We start from the raw sequence: 17,814 nt of genomic DNA, 5'->3' as shown, positions 1-17,814 counted from the left end.
TCATATATTTTTAAATGCATTGGTTTTCTGTATACCCAACTAACAAAACCATTTTATTCTCATTTGTTCTAAAATCTATAAAAAGATGAAAGGTGAGATTAAGTTTAGGTAAGGTCTTTAAAGGTAAGGGGGATCTTTTCGTCTTTATAATTACTTAATTTTCAGACTAATTACATGTAGCCAGTTCCAAACACAGAGGTTTGTAAACTGAAGTTCAGGTAAAGTGGGCAGAACACACCCATGTTAATGATGCTATAAGGTCATGAAACTTTTTGAATGTGGACATTTGGGATATTGCTGATCCAGACACAAGTTATATTTACCTTTTTATTGATTATTCATCACCCCATTCCTGTGTCTGACCTTATATCCATATAACTATCATATGAAACCTTTAACGATATATTGACTTAAGTCTCTACCTCTGACTTCAACCTACTGAAACACTAAGAATGCCATCAGATAGCATCTGAGCCTATGGTGCTGATCTATTTGCTTTGCTGTAACCATGCAACCTGACATTCCCACAAATACATTTGGGAAGAACCTTGTCCATGGATTCTTTCATTCTCTAAGTATAAACATCATGAAACTGTCTTCATATTGTAGCATAATGTTTGAAAGATGTGAATTTGTGTTTCCATGTTATGGTCTCTTTCAGAATAAACCCTTATTCCATTTATGGTAATAATTCTGTTTTGGATTGGCTAGATACCTGCTATCTTCTTATTCAGAGAAAAGTAATTTGTTTACTAAGCATTCAATATCAATATAAGATATAGGGAGAGTCTTCATACCAAATACTCTCATGCAAAATGTATGTAATCCAACTCCAAGTGACTTCTCTTCAGGCTTGATACACCTGAAAAATATACACATACATATATAAAAGTTCATCTTCCCAATCCAGATCTGCCATAGCATCCTTCCAATGAAAATAGTAGTTCATGATTCTATTGGTTAAACTTTTCATCCTGAAGTAAGAATGATGCATAGTTACCTCTGTCAATTCCATACAGAAGGGGAGTGTAAGGACTTATAAAAGATGCCCCCTGACCTCCATACATATAAAGAATGACTGAGCCCTTTAACAGTTAGAGATTGTTTGATAATTTAGATTAATAATTTTTTGGTTCCTTGGTAGCCAACTACCATGCCATGCCCACCATAAAGAACCCAAGCCTTTGAAACCACCAACCAATTAAATCATTTTTTTCTTAGGCTGTTTGCAAGCATTTTGTATGCTGATTAAAATAAAAAGCTAGTACATGTCATATAAAAGTTCGAGATATTATAAATGCAGTTCCACAGATAAACAGAGAAAGAAACCATCATGTAAACCATGACATTAAAAAAAATTACTGTGGTATATGGAATGAATAACTGTAGACATTTGTCTCTTTGTGATTATCTTGATAATTATATACAAAAGGCCTACAAAAAAGTCAGGACAGTAACTAACATACTTTTAGAAATGTAAAAATCCTTTTAAAATGTAATGTATTGCCACCGAATACTTCATTGTGTAAAAAAATCATAATAAACAATTGTTGGGATTTCATTTTGGAAGTGATTCCACAAGAGTTAAAGAAAACACAACAAACTAAAAGAATAATGATATGCCAACAGCAGCACTGAATTATCCATCATTTAGATTTCAGCATTTAAATGCATCAAGAAAGAGAAAAAATACAAGAAAAATATCTTGAATAGGCCTATGAGATGGCTGAGTTGGTAAAATTGCTAGCCAGTGAGGTTGACAAACTAATTTCAATACCTGGAGCACACATGGTGCAATCAGCTTCTGTGAGCTGTCCTCTCATTTCAACATGAATGCCTTAGCATACACACACACACACACACACACACACACACACACACACACACACACAAACACAACCTCATCAACACACAAAAAGTTTCAAATAATCATACATTAAAACATCAGTGTAGCATGTTTTTCTTACTCCAAGTGGAACAGTCACTTTCAGAAACTAAGATCATTGAGAAAGTGAGTAGAGGATAGAGATGGGAACAGGTGTGCAGTAAACGTGAGAGCTCCTCATGAGAGCATGCTTGTGGGTTCTAATGGGAGAGTTCTGTGGCCATTCTTCCCCATGAGGAAAACTCATTATCAATCAACTGAACATGAAGCTTGGGAACTAAGGTATCTGGAGTGGTGTAGGAGACACCACTTAACCACATCAGCTGAATCACAGCTGACAACTAGCAGTACTTTGTGTCTTTATATTTCTGGGAATGTATGAACTGAAACAAGGCATATACCACATCTCCAATTCATCATTTAGTGGAATATGAATGTATAAGTGTTGGGGTCCACTGTATGGAGGTGTATCTCTGTTCTTCCTCACTTGCCTAGGACATTCTCTGATTGGCTTTAAAAAATAGCTAAATGCCAGTAGTTAAACAGGAAAGGGGAGGTGGGACCTCTAGGGTAGGAGACAGTCTTTGGGAGAAGAATCAGACATGTGGCAATTTGTTAATGGGATCTGGAGATGGTCTGAAGTACCGGGACTGAGAATTAAGTAAAGAACTAACCACATGCAGGGATAGAATAATAAGATTAAGTTAGATGGAGCAGCTGGGTAGTATCCCCAAATAAAGACCTAAGCTATGATTAAAAAACAAACAAAAACTAATAAGTCTCTCTGTCATTATTTAACTGCTGGCAGCTTCTGAAAGTCAAGCATCCAATGTGATAGCAAGAAATCTAAGCTTAGGACACTAAATTCAGGCAAAAAGTCCCAGGTCATAGGCAGGGGGGAAAAAGTTTTCCTATCAGTCAGTCACAAGATGCTCTGTGGCACTCTGTTCAGACAGGAGGCACAGCCCCTGGAGTGTGAGTAGGGCTCCAGAGGCTCACCGTGGCTGCTGCAGTTTTTCACACCTGAAGCTCAGCCATGCAAAGGCAGAGCTGTGAGTTGGAGGAAGGATTGAGGGACTGGGAGGAGATACGGACTATACAGGAAGATCTAAGAATAAATTAACCTGGACCCTTGGGAGCTCCCATTAACTGAACTACCAAACATAGAGCATACAAGGGCTAGACCTAAGCACAACTCCATATGTAGCAGATGTGAAGCTTGGTTTCCATGCAGGTCCCCAGCCTGTGAGTCCTGTTACTCTAACTGAGCTAGTGTGGCTGTCCTCAGAGGGAGAGGATATATCTATTTTTGCAATGACTTGAGGTGTCAGGATTCATTTTGCAAAACAAACAAACATATCAGGTGTCTTTTAAATTATTGCCAAAACAATCTTACCCACATGTGTTTTTCACAGGTCAAAAATTGTTGCTCAGGTATAGTCAATAATTTGGACAAAGACTGTAAAGTTCTACCTAAAAGAATATTGCTTCTCCAGTCCACTTGTATGACTACCCAAAGAGAAACGGGCTTGCTGTGCTAATGTCCTCCTGGGTCAGAGGGCTGACCTGTGTAACTGCCACTAATCCCTGTGGAGGGAATGCCTGCCAACATGCTGTAAAGACCCTGAGCATTTTGTCTGTATCTGCCCTGCTGTATAGCAGAATTCTCCCCTAATTAATAAATAATAAGGATGACAAGAAGCCAATCACTGGGCAAGAAGGAGGCAGGGCCTCCTGGATCCTAGAGAGGAAGAAGGAAGGCAGGGGGAGGGCGCTTCCTTTTGAATGTAGAGGGGAGCAAAAGCAGGCAAAATGTAGGCCATAGACTATTGTATCTGGGGGTGAAATCCACCCGAATCTTCCACCAAAAAGATTTATAATTTAGAATAGTTAATGAGTTTAGGATGATAGATTCCATGTCCAGGATTTGTGTTATATGTTGATTCTAAATTAAGATTGTCTGGTGTTTTCCATTTCTAAGCAAAGGCAGAACATGGGTTGGTGAGAATTCGCTCCCAGCTAGCAGGGAAATTTGGTAGTGCTGGCATTTGGCAGCAGCCAGCTGCAGGGGTTGGATTGCTGGGAAAATACAGTGGTTCAGTGGCAAGGGAACTGTGAGAAGTGAGTTCAACAGACAGGCACATGGGTATAGACATGGGAGCAAGGAGACTCCCTTGGCTGGAGAGTAGCCTGCAATAGGTGGGTTGTTTTTTAATAATTCCATGCAACACTGCTGGATATGCTGGCGGATTCTGAGACATATCAGAATGGTTGGGTTCCATCTTTTGCCACAATTGTGCTTTGTGCCAGGATATAATCAATGGCTATTCCTGCTCCTATGTGCCTGGATACCAAGGCAAGCACTGTGACAGACAGCAGAGAGTATGAATGTGGTTCTTATCCCTGCATGAATGAGGCTGCATGCCTCAGTGAGATGGGAAGACACACATGTGTCTGTCCTCAAGAGTATTCTGGTGGAAGCTGTGAGTTGGGAATTGATGAATATGCATCCCAGCTATGCCTACATGGCGTCCTGAGTCAGGATGCTCTTGGGGTTTAGCTCTGTGGCTGTGCACCTGGATTCCTTGGAGAAAATGACAAAGTCAACTTTGATGAATGTGTCATGTCTCCAGGGAGGCCTATGTGTGGATGGAGAAAACAACTACTGCTCAGACTGCATTGACAGAACAGGTAAAGATGCCGTTGGCAGCTGTATTTGACCTACATAAGTGAATGCAGTAATGGCCCCTGCATTCAGTTTTATTTTTTTGGTTTTTTTTGTTTGTTTGTTTTTTGTTTGTTTTTTTTTTTTTTTTGTTTTTTTTTTAAACAGGTTAAGCCCTGCATGTCAAGGGAGCCTAGGCCAGTTTACAGTTTCACTCTCTGCAGATCAGTTTAGCTGAGGCCATAGGAAGTGAGAGCTAGGGAAATACTCTCACATTCCAAAATGAGACACTGTCCATTTATCCTTAATAGGGAAGAAAATAGGAAATAGAAAATGGAAGAAAAATTTCAGCAAACGTTGTTATTAAATGTAGAAGGACTTAGTATAAATGCCTTAATAAAAGTATCTTAGGGCATCGAGGTTGTAGTGAAAGAGTTACATTTAAAAGCTAGCTCCACTGACTCTGCCCTGAGAACAGATATGTCTCAAGGCTAAGAATAACATTACGTGTTTCAAGAAGCAGCCTGACCTCAAACACCATAAACCGTCTGGTGTTGACAAAGTCCGACTCTACAGTCCAGAGATAAATAAGTATAAAGGTCAGTGTCCCCCAAAACAAGGTGGTCTGGAGTTGAATCATATCCAAAAACAGACAGAAAATGCCAATTTTGAATAAACCAAGGAAATTGTTATATGCTTGTTACTAACTACCTATGTAATTTTCCCTATAAATATATCCCCCTAATTGAGCTCAGGGTCGACTCCTCTATCTCCTGCATGAGATACGAGTCATCCTCAGAGCTCTGAATTCCTAAATATACCTAGTTGCAGCATGTCTGGCTCTTTGTCAGTTTTTGCATTCTCCCAGTACTTGAGTGAGGGGCTTCCCAAATCTGGGGTTTTTCAGTAGGAACTATAACTCCAAGGATCTTTTCTGAGAAGAGAAACTTTTCTAAATGACAAAAAAAAAAAAAAAAAAAACAAATCTAAATGACATCAGTGAGATGGCTCAATTGGTAAAAACATATGGCCTGGTTTCAATCCCCAGAACCCAGGAACATATGTAGAATATTCAAATAAAGATGACCAAATCAGTGACATGCATCCCCGTGGTGAAATAGGATGTGAAAACAGAATTGTGTGGGAACTTGAGGGTCAGGTAAGCTGAAGTATGCAGGCAGCACAGAAGCAGAAATACTAAGTGAGACCCTGCCTCAAGTAGGAGATGAAAGAAGAGAGCAGGTTCTCTCCAACACTGTCTTCTGACATCCTGTGTTCTTAGAGGCACTCAGGAGCCCACAATGCACACACACACACTCATGAACACACACACACACATACACACATGCTCACACTACAGAAAAAGAAAGAGGAAAACTTAAATGAAGGAGTTACTTATTACCTAAGAAGAACCATGTATCCAGGAATGGCTGAAAGTGAGTAGAAGACACCGCGAGATACTGACATTATTAAATAGTAGTGCAGGTTGTTTACGCATTCTGGGCCTTTTTTACACAGCCCCAGGACTGCCGATGAATTTCCTGATGAGCCAATGCAGCTGCAATTCTGAAACACCTGTCAAAACAAACAAACAAACAAACCAAAACAAAAATCCAGTGTCCTGTTTAATAATGAAAAATATTGTGTTTGAACATTCAGTATTTCCTGCACAGCCAGTTGGATCAAAATGGAAAGTACTGGACCAAGTACATGACTCAGGACAAACACAACATGCACCTAGGTTTAATAAGGACCTGAGTGTGGGCACAAACACCCAAACACCGCTGAATAAAAATTACTGAATAAATAAAATGTGAGGTATTTGTCCTCTTTATTAACATCTTTCTTTTTCCTTGGTATCTCAGGATTCTACCATAAAACATAAAGAGATATATTTTAATGGTATCATTTCCTTTCAAATTCATCAATAAATTGCATAATTTCAATTATTCTAAATGAACATCTCATTTTACTTTTGATATCTATTTGCTTGTTTGTTTTACATTTCTTGTATATGTATTGGATACATGTGTGCATATGTGTGTGCATGTGAGTGCATTTGTGTGTCTAAATATGGATAGGAATGTGCCATAGATTATTTATAAAATCCAGGAAATAAGCTAAAAAAATGTTAATTCTTTCTCTATACCATGTGGATCCCAGGATATAATTCTAGTGTAAAGGGTTAGTGAAAAATGCCTTTCCCTACTCAGCCAACTTTATAGTCTACACAGTATGGTTTTGTTTTATTTTGATGCTTGAACTAATTGCTAAAGCAAAATGTATTTCTCAATGTTAATAGAATAGTTAGGGGGTTACTAATAAAGTCATGTATCCAGGAAAAGAGTTTACTTAAATTTCACATATTTTCTGAATAGTTTTTGTTTCCAGGTCTGATTAAGGATCAAAATTTCTATTTCATTTAGATTACCAGTCACCTCTCAGTATTATGTTTGAGGCAGGAAAAAAAGGTGTAACATTGTATGATGCTAAACTTTCCGGATAAAGACTGGGGAATTAGAAGAGCCAGTGATGACTTGCACAAGTGTGAGGAGCTGAGTTCCTTATCCAAGCACATAAGGGGAGAGTGCATAGAAGAGGATGTGCTTGCAACACTGCATCTCAAGGGGGAAACAGGCGACTCCCTGGGGATCACGTGCCCAGCAGCCTAAATGATCTAGCAAAACCTAGACCAGTGAGAACCTGAGTCAGAAGCACAAAGTGCATGGTCATGTGAGTTCAAAGCTGAGGTTGCCTTCTGGCCTCCATAGGCACAGATACCTGCACACACACACACACACACACACACACACCATACATATACAATAAAAAATAAATAATAAATAAATAAGCAAACAGATAAATAAATAATTGTAGGAAGTCTGTGATATGGAAAGCTTAGTTTCTGTCCACCTCAACTACTTGAGACCCTATCAGAGCAAAGAATAGACTCTATCCATAGTAATTTAATTTTGATGCTGATTTATGTGTATCCTTCTATATCTATGTGTATGCAATCATATGCATGTGGGTACCTGAGGCAAGAAAAAGAGACTGTCAGATGATCCACAGTTGCCTCATATGGGTGTTGGGAACCAAACATGGGAAGTGCTCTTTACAAATGAGCTACCTTTCCAACTAGGCCATAGCATTTTAACTCAAGTCATTTGACTGATGATTCCTACTACTTTGCAATCAACAACTAATATTCAGACTCTGTCAAGATTTTGCATAACATCTCAGAGTTGTAAAATCAAGCATGCATATACTGAGTAATTTAAGCTGTATTTAAAATATTATTCTATTTTAAATATATTAAACATATTAATCTATTTTTAGCAAGGACTATGTTTTTCTTTTTAGCAGATGAAGGCTTCAGTCACAGCACATGTTAATACAGTACACAAACATCAGCCCAAACACTGAAAGGATGTTACCATGTTGGTTCCTGTTCCGACAGACTTCTCACAGCCCGCGAGGCAGGGTGACATGTATGCTAGGCCATTGTCACCACACACTGGATCCCATGTGTTCGTTGAACAGCTACACCTTGTGTTGCAGTGAGCAAGGATGTTATTTTCCACATACAGAGGTTTCTGAACTCTGAAATAATTTGAAATAATGTTATAGATGCTTAAAACCCACACAAGCATTTTACTTCCTTCTCCTTATCTCAGCATGTGCACACACACACACACACACACACACACACACACAGAGAGAGAGAGAGAGAGAGAGAGAGAGAGAGAGACAGAGACAGAGACAGAGACAGAGACAGAGATAGGGAAGAAGAAACATTTGATCTCTCTCAGAAGAGAAAAAGGAAATTATACAAATATTAACAGAATCATCTCTATTCTGTTTTTCATGGACAATTATCAATTCCAGTGGTAATGTGATTCATATCAGATGGCATATATAATTTCTTAGAATTTTGTGTTTGAAATTTTTAAATCTTATAATTCTTAAGGGTTTTAAAAGAAATATTACCTTTAATATCTCCCTTGTTTCTATTTCTGTCTCTTTATGTCTCTGCCTTTGTCACTGTCTCTCTCTCTCTCTCTCTTTCTCTCTCTCTCTCTCTCTCCCTCTCATGTGTGTGTGTGTGTGTGTGTGTGTGTGTGTGTGTGTACAACAGCATGCATGTAAAATTAGTAATAGTTTTCCACCTTGTTTGAGACAGAGGCATGTATTTTTACCACTACAAAATCTGAGTAGCAGGCCCGTTAACTTTCAGGGTTTCTGGATTATGCTGGTCATTTCACAGTATTAAGACTGGAGTTACAGATACTCAGCAATGTTAAGATTTTCCTGGGTTCTGGGCGCCTGAACTCAAAACCTCCTGCCTGCTCAGCAAGTATTTTCTTACTGAGTTATTTCCTCAAACCTTTGAAAAACGAACCTACATGTATATGTTTAATTTGATTTTACCTGATTGGTTATGTAGTTTAGTCCTAAACTGAGTTTTAAATTCCCTGTGCTAATACAGAATATTACCAAAAACCGCTTAAAATACAAAATCTAAGAACACAGACTATATGAGATACAACTATTCCAGTGGTCTATAAAGTATTTGGGTTAATGGGTTAAATCATGCATTAGATTTGATTATGCTAAATTTGAGCCTACCGTAAACCTGTGAAGACTTGTGGACTTACATAGTCAACTTTTAAAGCTACCTCACTATAGGAGTATAAAGCAACTGAATAATTTAAACTGAAAGCTCCAGGTTTCTGTCCTTTATTGCAATTTAAAGTTGACTACGATACCACCATGATGACCATTACAGTGTTTGAAATCAAAAGTTGACTTACAGGAAATCCCTGGTCCTCATTTAATAATCTTACACAAAGTGTGGGGTGGTATAGGATTACTGGATGGGAGAAAATACAACCTTGCCATGTATCAGTACCATTAATTCATAATAAAATTACCTGGTCATATATAATACTTGAAGAAAATTAACTAGAAATTGGGAAAAGGGTATGACCTTCATTAAGAAAAAAACAAACATACCCTTCATATGAGACAGTTAAGCCAGCAACTGGGAAATTATCACAGGATATCATAAAGCAAAAGAAAGACAAAATGTACTCAAGCACGGATAGGCTGAATGCGATGTATGCTGCCTGCTTGACATTAATCTTGAATTTCTTCATAATGAAGCCACCAATTAAATATCCAATGCATACTGTAGGTAAGGTATAAATACCTATAAATGCAAGGAAAACTGTATTTATAAAGACAGCAGAAAAATAAATTTTATAACTTTTTCTAATACAACTTACTTAAGAAACTATTTAGGTCTATTCTAGTGTATAGCAACTCTAGTCCTCACTCACTCAAATATTACATAAAAAGTTTTTCTCAAATGCCCCATAATGTCAAATTTAAAAGACAGTATTTATTTAATCATTTGCAGCAGGTTATAAACACCTTATGAGCTTTACATGTTATATTAATTATTTCATGTGTTGTTTTCCACTATGTTTATTACGACTTTGATTTAGTTTCAAGTGGCTTTGAAGGTTATAACTGAGTCTGTGCTTTTCAGTGTAGGACATTTTGTACATAGTTGATATTGCTCAGCCTTTTTCCTCCTGACTCTCCTTCCAAATTACAAAAACCAAGGGAAAAAAACGGAAGAGAGAATTCCCACTGGGTTGCATTAACACAACACCAGCACACAGCTTAGAAGAATGTAACCATCCTTTCCAGGTCCCTACCATTGAAAGTTACATGTCTGGGAGTGAGGACTGAGATTTGGAGTGTCAGAAACTCTAGACAACGTGGATAGAGATAGCCTCTGATCTTCAGTTTTTAAGAGTAAAGATAAATACTTGGCTTCAGTGTACTAAAAGAAAATCAGAAAGTCTGAACATACTTTTCAGACCATGAAGGGACTAAAGAACTGAGTTCAGAGGAAAATGGAGAGCAGGAATTGAAGCCCAGATGTACAATCTGGAAATAGGAGAGTCTCAGTGATTTAACACCGTATGTGTTTTTGAATTTACATATTTGTGTCTGAAAATGGGGTGATACAAGCTTCTCCCAAAACTGCAATGACTCTAATGATTTTCCTCTTTGATTGGAAAGAGATCTGAACAGCTGTTTGTTTGTTTGTTTGTTTGTCCCTTACTTTCCCTTTTCTTTCTCAATTTCCCTGGAGCCTGGAAAGAAGAAATTTACAATAGCCTAAGAGACTGCATTTCATTGTAATCTCATAGTCATATTATTTTACTACTTATCATGCCCTTGTGTAGATAATCCTGAAGCTGTTTGTATTTTGATGTTAATTTTACTTTCCCAAGAAGTGTTGTCAAGTCACTGTACTTAGGACTTCATTTGAGTAAACCTCCAGGGAAGGGAGTCATGTGGACAGTGAGACCATGGGGGCAGCTTGGACCAAGCAACAGAGTCCATGTGCTGGCTCCGTACTAGAAATGGCACCCACAGAGTGAGGCCATTGGAACCTATAAAGAGATAAGGTAATCCATTATTTTTAATACTTACTGCAACACCCTTGGGTATAGTGTTTATTAAGCTACCATGGGAGGAGGAAGTGCTGTGAGGGAAATAATAAAAGTGCATACCCATGATGAAGATGACCTCTGCAGTGGATTTTCCATATTTATGTTCAAGGTATTTAGGCAGGAAGATAAATGAAATGTTAAATTCATTGACCTGGAGCACAGTTATGAGGACGAAGAGCATGTAAATCGAGTTGCAGAAGAGGCTCTTCATGAACGGAAAGAAATCTGCAATGAGAGAGTATAGAGATCCTCAAGCTTGGCCTTACATTTTGTGTCCCATATTCTCCTAAAAAATCTGACAGCTTCTGTGCTGCAACACAAGTGCATTTGATAAATCGTTACCCCTTGGAGTTAAAGTTCGGTAACATTGCTTAAGTCACTAATGAAGGTTAGTGACAAAACTAGCTATATAAGAACTGGAGCTTACTTCCAACCTACAACTAGGCACTGGTCAAACTCAGCTCTCCAGACACCCTCCCACACTCAGATAACTTGACTCCCAGGAGATCCATCACAACCAGGCTCACATGTGAAACACTCCTAGCCCCAGTACCTGGCCTAACTGGGACAACCCCACACAGGGCCCATCAGAGGTGGCCTCTATTCACCCTGCTAGAGAAACATTAATATTCTGGTCCATGGGTCCACAACTGTGCCCAGGATCAAATCAGGTACTCCAGTGCCCCACTCCCAACACCCATACCCAGAAACAGCTCAAGTCCCAGGAGGTCTATCATAACCACAATTGCAAAGACAGCCTGACTCAAGGGAATTCATCATAAATAGGCTCACAGGAGGGACAAGATCCAGTCAGAGACATCAAGGCCAGTTAACACCTGAGATAACCAGATGGAGAGAGGCAAGGGCAAAAACATGAACAAAAGGAACCAATGCCACTAAAGACCATCCGAAACCAGTTCTCTCTCCCACTGCAGCAAGCCTTAGATACTCTAACACACCTGAAAAGTAATAAAAATATCCTGGCCTAAAATATCATCTCATAATGATGATAAAAGACCTTAAGAAGGACATAAATAACTCCCTTAAAGAAATGTAGGATAACACAGGTAAACAGGTAGAAGCGCTTAGAGAGAAAACACATAAATTTCTTTTAAAATACAGGAAAATGCAACCAAATAGGTGAAGGAATTGCAAAACACAGTCTAGGATCTAAAAATGTAAATTGAAAAAATAAAAAAAAAAACACAAAGAGAATCAATTCCTGGAGATGGAAAACATAAGAAAGAGATCAGGAATTACAGATGAAAGCATCATAAACAGAATACAAGAGCTAGAAAAGAGAATCTCAGGTGTGGACAGTACTATAGATATATTGACACAACAGTCAAATAAAATACAAAGTGAAAAAAGCTCCTAAACCAAAACATCCAAAAAATACGGATACAATGAAAAAAAAAATCAAACTAAGAGTAATAGGAATAATAGAGAAAGAAGATTCCCAATGCAAAGGGCCCGAAAACATCTTCAGCAGAAATATAAAAGAAAATTTCCTTAACCTAAAAAAGGAGAAGGTCATGAATGTACAAAAACCACACAGAACACCAAATAGATTGGATCAGAAAATAAATTTCTTACATCACATAATAATTAAAACACTAAATACACAGAACAAAGAAAGGATATTAAAATTGCTAACAGAAAAATTCCAAGTAATATATAAAGGCAGACCTGTCAGAATTATACCAGACTTCTCAACAAAGACTCTGAAAACCAGAATATCTTATGCAGATGTCATGAAGATACTAAGAGAACACAAATAGCCCAGGGTATTATGCCAAACCAAACTCTCAGTCAACTTAGATGGAGAACCTAGACATTCCAGGCCAAAACAAATTTAAACAATATCTGCCCAGTAATTCATTTCTACAGAGGATAATAGAAGAAAAAACCCCAACATAAGGAGGGAAACAACACCCAAGGAAAAACAAGAAATTAATCATTTCACAACAAATCCAGAAGAAGAAAACCACACAAACATAATACAACCATTAACAACAGAAATAACAGGAACCAACAATCATTGGTTATTAATATGTGTCAACATAAATAGAATTAATTCCCCCAATAAAAAGACATGGGCTAATAGACTGGATATGTAAACAGGACCCATCATTTTGTTTCAAAGAGGAAAGATATCAGTGACAAAAAAGACACTACCTCAGACGAAAAGGCTAGAAAAATATATCCAAGTGAATGATCCTAAGAAACAAGCTGGAGTAATCATTCTAATATCCAATAAAACAGACTTTCAACCAAAAGGTATCAAAAAACGTGGGGAAGGACACTTCATACTCATCAAAGGAAATATCCTCCAAGAGGAATTCTCACTTCTGAACATTTATGCCTCAAATGTATTTTTTACCCACATTTGTAAAAGAAATGTTACTAAACTTCAAACACATATTAGGCATCACACAGTAATAGTGGGATTTCTAATTCCTTCATTCTGAGAATCCAGTGTTACTCTGATACCTAAACCATGCAAAGACCCAACAAAGAGAACTTCAGACCAATTTTGATTATGAATATTAATATAATAATACTCAATAAAATTTTTGGAAACTGAATCCAAGACCACATCAAAACAATCATTCATCACAATCAAGTGGGTTTCATCACAGGGATGCAAGGATAGTTCAATGTACCCAAATGCATCACACATAAATCACTATATAAACAAACCCGAAGAAAAACACATGATAATTTTATTGCATACCAAAAATCCTTTGGCTAAATAAATATGCTTATGTCCAAAGTTCTAGAAAGATCAGAAATACAAGGCATATACCTAAATGCAATTAATGCAATGTATAGCAAATTAACAGACCCATCAGATTAAATGGAGAGAAACTTGAAGCAATGCCACTAAAATCAGGAAATAGATAATGCTGCCCACTCTCTCCCTATTTATTCAATATAGTACTTAAAGGTCTAGCCAGAGCAATTAGATAAAAACAGGAGGGCACAGAAATGTAAATCACAAAGAAGTCAATGAATCCATATTGGCAGATGATATGATAGTATAGATAAATGACCCCAAAAATTTTATCAGAGAACTCCTACACCTAACAAAAAACTTTAGCAAATTGGCATGATACAAAATTAAATCAAACAAATCAGTAGCCTTCCCCTACACAAAGAATAAATGGATTAAAAAAGAAACTACTGACACTCCACCCTTGACAATAGTCACAAATAATATAAAATATCTTGGTGTAACTCTAACCAAGCAAGAGAAAGATATGTATAGCAAGAACTTCCAATCAAAGAAGACCTCATAAGATAGAAAGATCTTCCACACTCATAGATCACATGAATAAACATAGTAAAAATGGCCATATTACCAAAAGAACTTTACAAATTTAATGCAATTCTCATCAAAATTCCAACTTAGTTCTTCACAGAGGTAGAAAGAGCAGTTCTCAACTTTATCTGGAATAATAAAAATCCAGAATACTAAAAAAAATCTTATTAATAAAAAAATTTCTGGAAGAATCACCATTTTTTTTAATTGAAGAACTTTATTTTAAAAAACAAAGATAAATGTACAGATTTTAAGCATTTATGCATAAAAGTATATGAATACATTTTTGTCAGTACTTGAATCACCATTTCTGACCTCAAGCTGTATTACAGAGCAATCATGATAAAAGCCACACAAGTGTTGGTACAGAGACAGATGGGTAGATCAATGGAATAGAAGTGAAGATCCAGAAATCAACCTACACACATATGGCCACCTAATTTTAAACTGACAAGCAAAAACCATACAGTGGAAAAAATAACAGCATTGCAACTAATGGTGCTGATCTAACTGGTAGTCTACATGGAGAATAATGTGAATTGATACATTTTTATGTGTACAAAATTCTAGTTCAAGTGAATCAAGGATCTCTACATAAAACCAAACACACTGACTCTAATAGAAGTTAGAAAAGAGCCTTGAACACAGGAAAAAATGTTGAACAGATTACCAATGACTCAGGTTCTAAGATTCATAATCAACAACTGAACCTCATGAAACTTAAATGCTTCTGTAAAGCAAAGAACAAAATAGCAAACTATAGATTGGGAAAAGATATTTATAAACCATACATCTCATAAAGAGCTTATATCCAAAATATACAACGAACACAAGAAGTTAGACTAAAGGGGTGAAAAACACCAAATAATCCAATTAAAATAGGAGTACACAAAAAATGGAGTACAGAATTAAACAAAGAATTATTAACTTGAATAGCTAAGAAGCACCTAAAGAAATGCTCAACATCCTTAATCATTGAGGAAATACAAATCAAAATGAGACTGAGATTTCACCTTACACCAAGCAGAAAGGCTAAGATCAAAAACTTACGTAACAGCAGATGCTGGAGAGGATGTAGAAGAGGAGGAACATTTCTCCATTGCTGGTAGAATTGCAAGCTGGTATAAAACCACTTTGGAAATCAATCTGGAAGGTCCTCAGAAAATTGGAAATATTTCTACTTAAAGATACAGCTACACAACTTTTAGGTATATATCCAAAAGATGATTAAACATATTACAAGAAAACATGCAACAATATGTTTGAAGCAGTCTTATTTATAATAGTAAGAAGCTATAAAGAACCCAGATGTCCCTCAACAGAAGAATGGATACAGAAAATGTGATGCATTTACACAATGAAATAATACTCAGCTATTTAAAATGATGACTTCACAAACTTTATAGTTAAATGGTTGTAACTAGAAAGTATTATCCTGAAGGAGATAACACAGACCCAAAAATACATACATGGTATGTACTCACTGATAAGTGGATATTAGCACCAAACCTCAATATAACTACCACACAACTCATAGACCATATGAAGATTAACAAGAAGTAAGGCCAATGGATAGATACTTCAAATGCACTTAGATGGGAGAACAAAATAATCACGAGAGGCAGAGGGAGTTAAAGACCTGAGTAGAAGAGGGGAAGGTAAGGAAGGCATGATCAAATATGGGAAAAGACAGAAGACCAGAAATCCAGGAGAATGAATAGAAATAAGTAGCTGTGAGAGAAGGGGTCTAGGAGGACCACTAGAAAGTTCCATATGCCAGAGATCCAAGAGACTTCCAGAATCCAGTGGGGATAACATTAACTGAAATACCTAACAGCAGGGAGATAGAACCTGAAAAGACTACCTCCAGTAGACAGACATAGCCTCCAGTTGAGGGATAAGGCCACCCAACTATATCAAATATTTTAATCTAGAATTGCCCCCCTCTAAAGGAAATGCAGGAATAAAAATGGAGCACATGCTGAAGGAAAGAGCATCCAGAGACCCCACCATGCAATCCATTTTATGTATAGACACCAAACCATAAAACTATTGCTGATGTTAAACTGAGCTTGCAGACAGCAGTTTGGTATGGTTTTTCTCTGAGAAGCCCTGCCAGAATCTAACTAAGGCAGACCCAGATACAGCCAACCACAGGCCTGAGCCCAGGGACCCTAATGGAAGTTAGGGGGAAGGACTGAAGGAGCTGCAGAAGATTGCAACCCCATAGGAAAAGAACACTATCAGCTAATCTGGGTCCCTTGGAGTTTTATACATGAGCTGGCCCATGACTCCCACTAAATACATAAGGCAGTAGAGGACTGACTTATCTTGCATCAGTGGGGGGGGAGGTGCTTGGCCCTGTGGAGTCTTAATGACCCAGAGAAGAGGGATGCTACAGGGGTGAGGATGGAGTGGGTGAGGGAGCACCCTATTAGAATCAAAGGGGAGGGAAATAGGGTGGGGGTTTGTGGAGGGAAGACAAGGAAGAGAATAGCATTTGATATGTAAATATATATAATGATTTTTTAAAGGTAAACAATTGTAGTGCCAAGCCAAAATCTGAGATGTATTCAAGTATACAGCCACACTCTTTCATTTATTTTCTCCCCTTTCCTTGTATTAATACCCACCATTCACTAGAGTACCTTGTTTGTTCTTTGATAATTACAAAGGACTCAGCTGGATGAAGTTTGATTTCAGAAATTGATGCTATCACTCTTTTAAGCAAGAATAAATGGATAAGCTAGAAACATAGGAATGTATAGACAGCCTCAGCTTCTCAGCAGAACTTCACGGCAGACCACCCATTGGAAGCACCTAGTTGTTGTGGTAAATAAAAATGTAGTAACTTTTATCCTGTGCTAGTGCCTGCACCATTAGGGTCACATAGCACTTTTGGGCATCTTTATCTCAGTGGCACCACACTGCCTCTGAGTACTCTCAGACCCAGCCTGTCTATGGGTTGCCGTGTCCTAGCCATCTCCCTGCCAGCTGCGAACTTTGCTTACATTTTCCACACCCCAGTGAAATCATGACTCAACAATCAATAATTTATCAAACGGGTTTATGTCTCAATCCACAATTCATCTACACAATAAGCTTACAATAATTTGACAAAGATGCAAACCGCCCACCTAGATAATACAAATTGGCCCATAGAAACCCTTAGAAATAATCATATCTACCTATTGCCAATTAAGACCACCTGGATCTAGCTCCTCTAGCTAGATCTCCTTCTCCAGCTCCATCTTGATTCTCCTTACCTCTCCACATCTTACCTTCTTCCTCAGCTTTTCCCTGCCTATCCTTTCTTCTCATCCAATGATAGGCTGGACCCGCCTAGCCGCATAATGACATCATCCTACACCTAGTGATAATTATAAGCATATCAACATGGAGGTTT

The 17,814-nt window shown here is 37.7% G+C and overlaps 1 protein-coding gene across 1 annotated transcript in view; it reads right to left on the bottom strand.

The window, feature by feature from the left end:
• LOC308418467 (solute carrier organic anion transporter family member 1A5-like) overlaps window positions 1–17,814 on the bottom strand; it is a gene marked incomplete at both ends in the record, with an annotated part of 60,671 nt that overhangs the window by 7,150 nt on the left and 35,707 nt on the right. The window contains 5 exons of the mRNA XM_080913838.1: window positions 798–862; window positions 5,953–6,125; window positions 7,988–8,153; window positions 9,567–9,762; window positions 11,144–11,308. Coding sequence (XP_080769964.1) covers window positions 798–862; window positions 5,953–6,125; window positions 7,988–8,153; window positions 9,567–9,762; window positions 11,144–11,308 — 765 coding nt within the window. The remainder of the gene's footprint in view (window positions 1–797; window positions 863–5,952; window positions 6,126–7,987; window positions 8,154–9,566; window positions 9,763–11,143; window positions 11,309–17,814) is intronic.

This window comes from Micromys minutus (assembly GCF_963924665.1).
Source record: "Micromys minutus genome assembly, chromosome: 3".
NCBI classification, from domain to species: domain Eukaryota; kingdom Metazoa; phylum Chordata; class Mammalia; order Rodentia; family Muridae; genus Micromys; species Micromys minutus.
The sequence above is the reverse complement of the archived record's forward strand: the minus strand, read 5'-3'. Positions and strand labels throughout refer to the sequence as shown.